The sequence below is a fragment of the mitochondrial genome of Podospora pseudopauciseta (genome assembly GCF_035222475.1).
Source record: "Podospora pseudopauciseta strain CBS 411.78 mitochondrion, complete sequence, whole genome shotgun sequence".
Lineage (NCBI taxonomy): Eukaryota > Fungi > Ascomycota > Sordariomycetes > Sordariales > Podosporaceae > Podospora > Podospora pseudopauciseta.
Window position 1 is genome coordinate 43709 of NW_026946662.1, and position 9556 is coordinate 53264.

A 9556-nucleotide genomic window follows, 5' to 3' on the forward strand; every position below is an offset into this window, starting at 1 on the left:
TATTGCTATATAATCATAAAATGATTATATAGCAAAGTGATTATTATTATAAAAAAAATGTAGAGGATAAGGATTTAATTTATACACGAACTCTTAATATAAAGTCAGTACGTCTATTACCACTAAAGTGCAGGCTGTTATATTTATACTAAGATGTCTGTTTAGAATCCAAATCTTATGTATATTTGCTGCTTGCGCCCGGGCTGGCTGGCTGGTGGCTACGACGCATCAGCAGCAGAAGTAGGCGGGACCAGGCTACGCGTGTACGACGGCGCATGTCTGTATGCTTGCTGTTATTTTTTTTAGATTCTATATAACATGTATAATGATATAATATAATATTATATAATAATATTTCAATATAGAATAAATTGTATTTTATTATTTTTTTATGTTTTTTTTAATTAATAAATTAGTTATGAATTTTGATGCTCCTAGTCCTTGAGGTATATATTTTCAAGATAGTGCTACTCCTCAGATGGAAGGGTTAAATGAATTACACGATAATATAATGTATTATTTAGTAGTTATATTATTTGCTGTAGGATGAATTTTATTATCTATAGTTATAAACTATGTTAGTACAAAATCACCAATCTCACATAAATATTTAAATCACGGTAGAGATGTGCCTATTCAAAAGTGTTTTAAGTTTAAAGGTAACTTGCGCTTGGTTAATAATAACAATAAATATATACGTTCTTATAGTACAACATCTTTTTCAGGTCCTAAGACCAAGTCGCTAGGCCTGTCCCAAAAGGACCATAATAGTATAAAATTGTATCAAGATCCTTATTCAATGAGAAAATTAATTATAAAAGATAACAAAAATAAATCTGGTATCTATAAATGGACCAATAAATTAACTAATGATATATATATTGGACAATCAGTTGATTTGTCTAAAAGATTTATAAGATACTTTAATATGAGTTATTTGAAAAATAGAGAAACTCTTATAATAAGTAGAGCTTTGATTAAATACGGGTATTCCAACTTCCAGCTTGAAGTATTAGAATATTGTGATATAGCTGATTTAACAGAAAGAGAACAATACTATCTTGATAAGTTAAATCCTAAATACAATATTTTAAAAATAGCAGGTAGTTCTTTAGGACATAAACTAACAGAAGAAACTAAAGCTAAAATTAGTAAATCTTTAAAAGGAATATATGTAGGAGAAAAATCTGTTTTATATGGTCGCACTCATTCTGAAGAAACTAAAGCACTCATGGCTCTAAATAAGTTAGGGGCAAATAATTCATTATTTGGTAAAACCCATTCTGAAAAAACTAAAGAGTTAATGAGACAAAAAGCTTTAGGTAGAAAACATTCTGAAGAAACTCTATTAAAAATGAGTGCTAACAGAGGTTATCTTGTTAACATATATGAAAAATCTGATTCAAAAGGGTTTCAATTAATAGGTAGTTTTGTTTCAATAAGAAGAGCTGCCAAATTTTTAGGAATTAGTAGTAATACTATAAGACTCTATATAAATTCTGGTAAAATATTTAAAGATAGATATAAATTTACTAGCTAACGAAGTACACGCAGGAATAAATACCAAATAAATTTAAAAAAACTATGAATAAAATTCCACTATATGCTGGAAACTCCTAAAGCCTTCAGGTACTATAAAGATAATAGATATATACTTTATCAGTGATAACCCTAAAGGATGTACAATGGATTATCAGCAGGAAACCAAGACCTTGGTATTCTGCCGCTACCTGTGGTGGCAGGACACTGAGGGTGGGGGGGGGGAGCGCTGCGCCGCCCTCGGTACTAAATACTTTGGATCCTCAGAGACTACACGTGGAAATCAAACGTCGACGACGTCGACTTATAAGATAAGATATAGTCCAGTTAAGTATGAAAGTACTTATGTTGTAGACATTAATCGAATTAATATGAACTATTACTCCAGCAGTAATATTAATATTAATTGCTTTTCCTTCTTTTAAATTATTATATTTAATGGATAAAAGTCTTACTTAAGTCCATCGTACAATCTAATCCTTGTACGATTAAAGAGGATGAATTTCAAGAAGAGCTTGCCAAATGCAAGGTTACTTGAAGCGAAGCTTGTTAAGTAGATTTTCAGTTTATACTGATTAAAATAACAAGAATGTTCAACGACTAGAAGATGAAATCTATCTACAGAATAGTCTTCATATGCTTTAAATTTATATAAGGGAATTAATACATTATATAGATTAGCTATAGTTTCCTCCGTCAATTTTTAAATATAAAGTAAAAACCTTTTTTAATTGATGATGACATAGTCTGAACCATATTGAAAAATACGGAGTAAAAGATAAAGATTATCTTTAACAGTTTTGAAAGTTAATGAGAGTTTTACTAGGTCAGCTTATTTTGAAGATAAGCTGAAGGATAAACATATATTGATTATATTAGCTTGCTTATTTGAGTTGTTGATATTACAACTAAAAAAATTTATATTTATGCTTGCCCTAGATAATTTTTATCAAGGCAGGCAAACTACACCCAAAAATTATAATTTAAATATTTCGAGCTCGCGCTTTAATAAATTATACTCTAAAAAAAATCTTTTTTTTAAATCTACTTATAGAATGTATAGTACATTGTTTACAGATAAAGAACTAGCAATTATGGGTTTATCTTCACTAGATCCGTATGCGACTAAGTCGGAAGATGAAATTAAAAATTTTTATGCATGATTTGCTGGCTTTACTGATGCTGAAGGTTATTTTTATATAGCTATCACTAGCAGTTGTGCTTTTAGATTTCAAATTAATTTACACAAAGATGATATGCATGTACTATATTTTATTCAAAAAAATTTAGGATTTGGTGAAGTTAGGTCTTATAATAATTATTCATCTTTTACCGTAACAAGACTTAAAGATGTAAAAAAATTAATTGTTATTTTTTCTCAATATGCTCTTCAAGGTTCTAAGTGACTTAATTATAAAGACTTTGCTAAAGCTTTTGAGCTGTATACTAATGCACGCTACGCTGCGGATTCTAATCTTTTAAAAGAAATTTTGGAAATAAAAAATGGTATGAATAAATTAAGATCTGATTATACTTCCCTTAAAGAAATTAATATAACACCTTACTGACTTTTAGGTTTTATTGAAGGAGAAGGTTGTTTTAGTATTAATAAAGGTAATAGCTATAGATTAGATTTTAGTTTAACACAAGCATATTCTAATCTGGAATTAATGAAAAAAATTAAAAGTTATCTTGAGAATCTCCCAAATGCTGGAGGTAACTATGCCAATGCTTTAGGTATATCCGTGCTTACGCACGGTCATATTAATCACCAGTCTACTGTTAGAATTGAGACTACACGTATACCTTATATTACAAATATTTTAATACCCTTTTTAGAAAATCTAACTTGACATAGTAAAAAACAATTAGATTTTCAAGATTGAAAAATTATATTAATGTTAAAAGAGAAAGGTCATCATTTTACGGAGCAAGGTGTTAATTTAATAGATCGTATTTTAAATCAAATGAATAACAATAGACTTTCTACGAATACTAAAGTATTGAAGTCTAATGTAGATCGATCACTTTTATTAGCTGAGATTAAAGATATACTTAATGGACCTTCTAATTTTGAGGTAAAGAATGGTAAAAAGTTTATAATTTCATTAAATAAATATTATAAATCTTCTCGTAAAAATAGTAGTGTGGAAATATTGGATGATGTAGGTAATATTATTATTTCATTTGAGTCTTTAGCAGACTGTAGTGCATACCTTAAAGTTGACCCTAGCACTGTATCCAAGAGAATTAAACATAATATATCTTTTTCTTTAAATAATAAACAAGTTTATGTGAAAAAAAGCGATAAATAAGGAATTTAGTACTTCGTCGCGCTGCGTAGATATAATTTTGTGGTTTGGGGGTGTAGATATCTTTAATAAATTAACACAAATAACAGCAAACATATTAATAAATAAAACATAACATAATTGGAAGTTAGTGATCCTTCAATGTCAGTTTTAGCAGAGGGTCACCAATGATATTGAAGTTACCAATATCCTGATTTTTTAGATTCTAATGATCAATTCATAGAATTTGATTCATATATCGTGCCTGCTGACGGATCTGGGAAATCCGTCCCGTGGGCCCAATTATCAAACTCCGAGGAATCCCTAAAGATCATAGTACCAAGCCATAAGGGAAACGTTATGAGTGGCTGAGCTAATTACTCAGGTATGGTAACAAGCTATGATATGATTGAAAATGAAATGGGTTATTGCGGATCTAAATCCAGTGCTCTTGCACTGGTAAAAGAGCAACGAGTGGACGGTAGTTGCAGTTTTCCAGTAGAACTGTTAAGGTACACTCTAATGGCCCTAGTAGTAGGGTATCAAGCTGAAATCCCATCTAAACAAAACAATATCTCTAAAAATGTAATTATTACAAAGAGACCAAAGTTAAATAAACTAGATCCTTGATTTATAACTGGATTTGTAGACGCAGAGGGATATTTTAGTATTGAATTAGCTAAAGATTCTAAAGCTAAATTTAAGTATACTCCTAGATTAGTTTTTGGTATTAATTTACATGTTAAAGATTTATCTATTCTTTTAAGGTTTAAAGACACATTAGGAGTGGGAACTGTAAGTACATCAGGAAAAGTAAGTAGGTATACAGTTAAAAGATTTAAAGATCTTGCAGTTATTGTTAATCACTTTAAACTATATCCTCTTGTTTCCAGCAAATATATTGTGTTTCAATATTGATTACAAGCTTATAATATTATGGATACAAAAGAGCATTTTAATTATGAGGGTATGAGAAAATTGGCTACATTAAAAAATTTAACTAATTTCGGATTATCTGATAGTTTGAAAGAAGCTTTTCCTGATTTTAATATTTCTTTAATCGATACTGTGTCTTACAATTTTAGAGGTATTCCTCATGGAATGTGAGTAGCTGGATTTACAAGTGGAGATGGATCTTTTTATATTAAGATGACACAATATAAAGATACATTTTATACAGGATGTATTTTTAAAATCACTCTCCATATAAAAGATACTGCTCTTTTAGAAGGTTTATACGATTATTTTTCAAATTACTTTCCAAATATTTCTTTCAACAAATATAATTCTAGAATAAATAAAGGTATTGGTTTGTCAAAACAAACTGTAAGTTTAATTATTTCAAATTTTCAAGATATAGGTAATATTGTAATTCCTTTTTTTGATTTATATCCAATCTTAGGTGTAAAGAAAATGGATTATAATGATTTTAAAATTATTTATAATATTATTTTATCAAAAGATCATTTAAGTTCTGAGGGTTTAGCCCAAATCCAACGAATTAGAAATAATATGAATGACAAACGAACAGTATTTTAACTTTCGGGTAGTTCCATCTCGCCTGCTCAGGCAGGGTGAGAGATAAGTTTTGTATGATAAATTCAGTTAGCCATGGAATCTGATTTAGATGAAGGAGGATTAAGAATGTTAGAAGTGGATAATAGAGTTGTTCTTCCTGAATTAACACATGTTAGATTTATTATAACAGCAGGTGATGTTATACATTCTTTTGCTGCTCCTGCTTTAGGTATAAAATGTGATGCATACCCTGGAAGATTAAATCAAGTATCTGTTTTTATTAATAGAGAAGGAGTATTCTACGGTCAATGTTCAGAAATATGTGGAATATTACACAGCTCTATGCCTATAGTAATAGAATCGGTATCTTTAGAAAAATTCCTTATTTGATTAAAAGAACAATAGGAGGGACAGGTTGTTAGACTAAAACGTCTGTTTTGTATTTATATTACGACGACGAAGTCATCGTATTGGCGGTGACAAAGTCGCCGCAAGAAGTCATACAACAAGGTCGTACGAATTACGAATACTTTTTTTGAAGAATAGCGGCTCGCGAGAGCGGGATACGGCGCTATATATAAAGCTCGTCTTTATATTAAGATTTTATATTTTGTTGGGGCGCGACGACGAAGTATATATGCATACTTCGTAGGCGCAGGCTCATAATTAATGCGAAGCGCGAAACACAAAACGCAAAACACTAAAACTAAATATATAATGCGTATGGTAGTCATACGTATTGTTTATTTAATCCTTTTAAACATATTTTATAAGAAAAGGGGAGAAGCCTTAAAATTAGTTTACTACTTTTAAACAGGTTAATCCTTAAAGTTAAAGCCCCTTTATAGATAAAGATTAATTTCTTCTTACAATAATATCTTACTTAATTAAAAAATTAATTAGGATTTTTTTATTTTTATAAAGTTCAAGGGGCTAACCTTGAAGGTAATTTTTTTTTTATAGTAGGGTAGTATATTTTAATTTGATTTTTATTCAAATGTCAGGATTGTTATATGCTCTATTAATTATACCTATGATAGGTATTTTTTTTATTTTAAGTTTTGATAGTTATAATTTTAATATTACTAGTAATAACAGTAATAGTGGGAGTTTTAGTGAATCCGGAGCTGGTAAGAATAGTGGAGGAGAATTATTAAAAGTCCTCGTAATAAATAATGAATTAAATTTTTATAAAAAAATTGCTTTTATAACTACAATTATGAATTTAATTGTATCATTAATAATTTATATTTTGTTTGATTTTAGTACTAATCAATTTCAATTTGTACAAGATGATTTGGAATTAAGTGTTTATAATATATATTTAGGGGTGGATGGTCTTTCAATATATTTTGTATTATTAACAACTATAATAATGCCTATAGCATTAATATCAAATTGAAATTCAATAACACATAATATTAAGGCATATTTAATAATAATATTATTGCTGGAAACTCTTTTATTGGCCGTATTTTTAGTATTAGATGTATTATTATTTTATATATTTTTTGAAAGTATATTACCGCCTTTATTTATATTAATAGGTTTATTTGGATCAAGTAATAAAGTAAGAGCTAGTTTTTATATTTTTTTATATACATTGTTAGGATCATTATTTTTATTATTATCTATTTTAACTATGTCTTCTTTAATTGGTACAACATATTTGGATGTTTTATCAAAAAGTAATTTTGAATATACAACTCAAATATTTTTATTTTTAGGAGTATTTATAGCTTTTGCTGTAAAAACTCCTACAGTTTTCTTAAATAGTTGATTATTAAAAGCTCATGTAGAATCGCCCTTAGGTGGAAGTATAGTACTTGCAGGTATTGTATTAAAATTAAGTTTATATGGTATATTTAGACTAATCCTACCTTTATTACCTAAAATATCTTTAAATTATACTTCTATAATTTTTAGTATAGGTATTATTACAATAATTTATGCCAGTTTTAGTACATTACGAACTATAGATATAAAAGAACTAATTGCTTATAGCTCAGTATCTCATGCTGCAGTTTATTTAATAGGTGTATTCAGTAATATTATTCAAGGGATTGAAGGTGGTATACTTTTAGGTTTAGGACATGGATTTGTGTCAAGTGGGCTATTTATATGTGCAGGAGGTGTATTGTATGATAGATCTGGTACTAGAATAATATCTTACTATAGAGGAACTGCTCAAGTAATGCCTTTGTTCTCCATACTTTTTTTCATTTTATGTTTAGGTAATTGTGGTGCACCTTTAACTTTAAATTTTGTAGGGGAATTTATGTCTTTATATGGAACTTTTGAAAGATTACCTTTATTAGGTCTATTTTCTAGTTCTTCTATGATATTCTCGGCCGCTTACACTATATATATGTATAACCGTATAGCTTTCGGTGGTTCATTTAGTAAATTCTTTGAAGAAAATATTGGTGATGTAACTAAAAGAGAATTCTTTTTATTATTTACTTTAATAATATTTACTATTATGTTTGGAATATACCCATCCTTTATTTTAGATGGCTTACATTATAATGTAACAAGTTTATTGTTTGGTGTTTAGAGTACTTTGTTGCTGTAATAAATAACAAAAGCAACTGTTTTCGTTTTTATTTTTTTTTTTATTTTTTTTACGAGGTATCTAAAAGATATCGAAAGCCGTCCATACAGTTCTGACATTAAGCCCCTTATGAGTGCAAATTCATAGGAGGGAATTCATTAAAGATTTTAAGCTATACAGCTACTATCTCAAATTAGAAAAAACTAATTTTAATTAGTGAAGTCCTGGAAATGTGGTTAAAAAGCAGTTTGATGTTCGCGCTAAGCTTGATAGAAGAGTAAAAAACTCTTCAAGCTTAGCTTGAAATTGTTATGTTATACAAAAAAATTAGATAAAATTTTATTTATCCTCCTCGTGTACTAATTGATGGATGAAAATAAGTAAAAAGAGTACCTCGGAGAAAACCGGAATCCTAAGCCTAGTGTCGAGCTGTGAATTTGAGAGGGTGACCGATCAAACAATAAACTCTAAGTTAGAAAAAATAAATAAATAAATTCCGGGAATTTTCCAATTTTCCTGCGAAGCCGAGGGGTAATCCTTAATTTTTAAGAGCTCGCGCCTAATAGAGTCTTTAAAAAGTGTATGACACACATACTCCATAGTACAAAAAATATTGTTATAAAGGATACCTTTGACCTAGGCAGGCTTCTAAACCCTCCGGGATATGAAGTAGAGCTCGAAAGTAATTATACGAATCACTTCAGGCGCAAGCTCGACCCAATATCTCCCACTATATCACTAACCACTATGATAAAAAGATATCTTCGGATACTTATGAAGTTATCTGGTTAGGTTATGTATAGTTGCGATGTGCTGGGAAGAAAGTGGTATGTTAATACGGAGCGAGCTTGCGCCGCGCCACATGATTATATAGGTTGGTTTGGGATACCCTATGGGATAATTTAGAGCATAATATAAAAAATGAAAAGAGTAAGGTACAGGTCAGGACGTAAAATCACGCCGTACACTGCGAACTAACTCGTCACAAAAAGCTGGCTGGAGGTATCTAAAAGATATCGAAAGCCGTCCATACATACTTCGTCTGCTATATATTGTGCTATATATAGCGCAATCTCCTCCCCCCCCCTCCCCCCTCCTCCTCGCACACACCATATCATGCTTGTGCCTGCTTGAGGTGCAAGCTCAATATTTACATCTTCCTATGCTCTGGCATAAGTTTAAATTAATATATAAGGCTGCGCAAGCTAAAGCTCTTATTATTTAAACTTAGAACTTGATACTTTTATATCAGTATTATTTCTATTTTTTCATAATTTATATGCCTCAATTAGTCCCATTTTATTTTGTTAATGAAATAACATTTACTTTTATTATACTTGCTATAACTGTGTATATTTTATCTAAGTACATTTTACCTAGATTTGTTCGTTTATTCTTATCTCGTACTTTTATATCTAAACTTTTAGGATAAATAAAAAGGCTACTGCTCCTGCAGCTAAGCGCAAGCTAAAGCTAAGGAGCTCGCACAGGCAGGCTGGCGGCGTAGCCGCAGCAGCAGAGGTACAAATTGAGGATATTGGTCTTTTTTGGCGCTACACGTAGCGCGGCGCCATGTACAGCGCTATATATATAGCGCTATATATAGCGCAAGCTCCCCCTCCTCCTCCTCTTATTATATAAACATATGAAACCT

At 29.9% G+C, this 9556-nt stretch overlaps 4 protein-coding genes across 4 annotated transcripts, besides 6 other annotated features; 3 read left to right on the top strand and 1 right to left on the bottom strand. All coding sequences in view use genetic code 4, as the record gives it.

Moving 5' to 3' along the window:
* Nucleotides 1–391: 391 nt before the first annotated feature.
* Nucleotides 392–5753, top strand: cox2 (cytochrome c oxidase subunit 2; the record flags this gene model as incomplete). Its single annotated transcript has 4 exons — nucleotides 392–622; nucleotides 1894–1983; nucleotides 3975–4097; nucleotides 5445–5753. 4 exons carry the CDS (start codon nucleotides 392–394, stop codon nucleotides 5751–5753), a joined length of 753 nt encoding a protein of 250 aa, XP_062761049.1.
* Nucleotides 623–1540: a mobile genetic element.
* Nucleotides 623–1893: a mobile genetic element.
* Nucleotides 1984–3974: a mobile genetic element.
* Nucleotides 2466–3854: a mobile genetic element.
* Nucleotides 4098–5369: a mobile genetic element.
* Nucleotides 4098–5444: a mobile genetic element.
* A 592-nt stretch (nucleotides 5754–6345) lies between the features above and the next one.
* On the top strand, nucleotides 6346–7905 carry nad4 (NADH dehydrogenase subunit 4; the record flags this gene model as incomplete). The annotated part of the gene is made up of 1 exon: nucleotides 6346–7905. The coding sequence occupies one exon, from the start codon at nucleotides 6346–6348 to the stop codon at nucleotides 7903–7905; it is 1560 nt and encodes a 519-aa protein (XP_062761050.1).
* Nucleotides 7906–8682: 777 nt separating this feature from the next.
* On the bottom strand, nucleotides 8683–9015 carry QC763_0115640 (uncharacterized protein; the record flags this gene model as incomplete). Its single annotated transcript has 1 exon — nucleotides 8683–9015. One exon carries the CDS (start codon nucleotides 9013–9015, stop codon nucleotides 8683–8685), a length of 333 nt encoding a protein of 110 aa, XP_062761051.1.
* Nucleotides 9016–9181: 166 nt separating this feature from the next.
* atp8 (ATP synthase F0 subunit 8) lies at nucleotides 9182–9334 on the top strand (the record flags this gene model as incomplete). Its single annotated transcript has 1 exon — nucleotides 9182–9334. The coding sequence occupies one exon, from the start codon at nucleotides 9182–9184 to the stop codon at nucleotides 9332–9334; it is 153 nt and encodes a 50-aa protein (XP_062761052.1).
* Nucleotides 9335–9556: the final 222 nt, after the last annotated feature.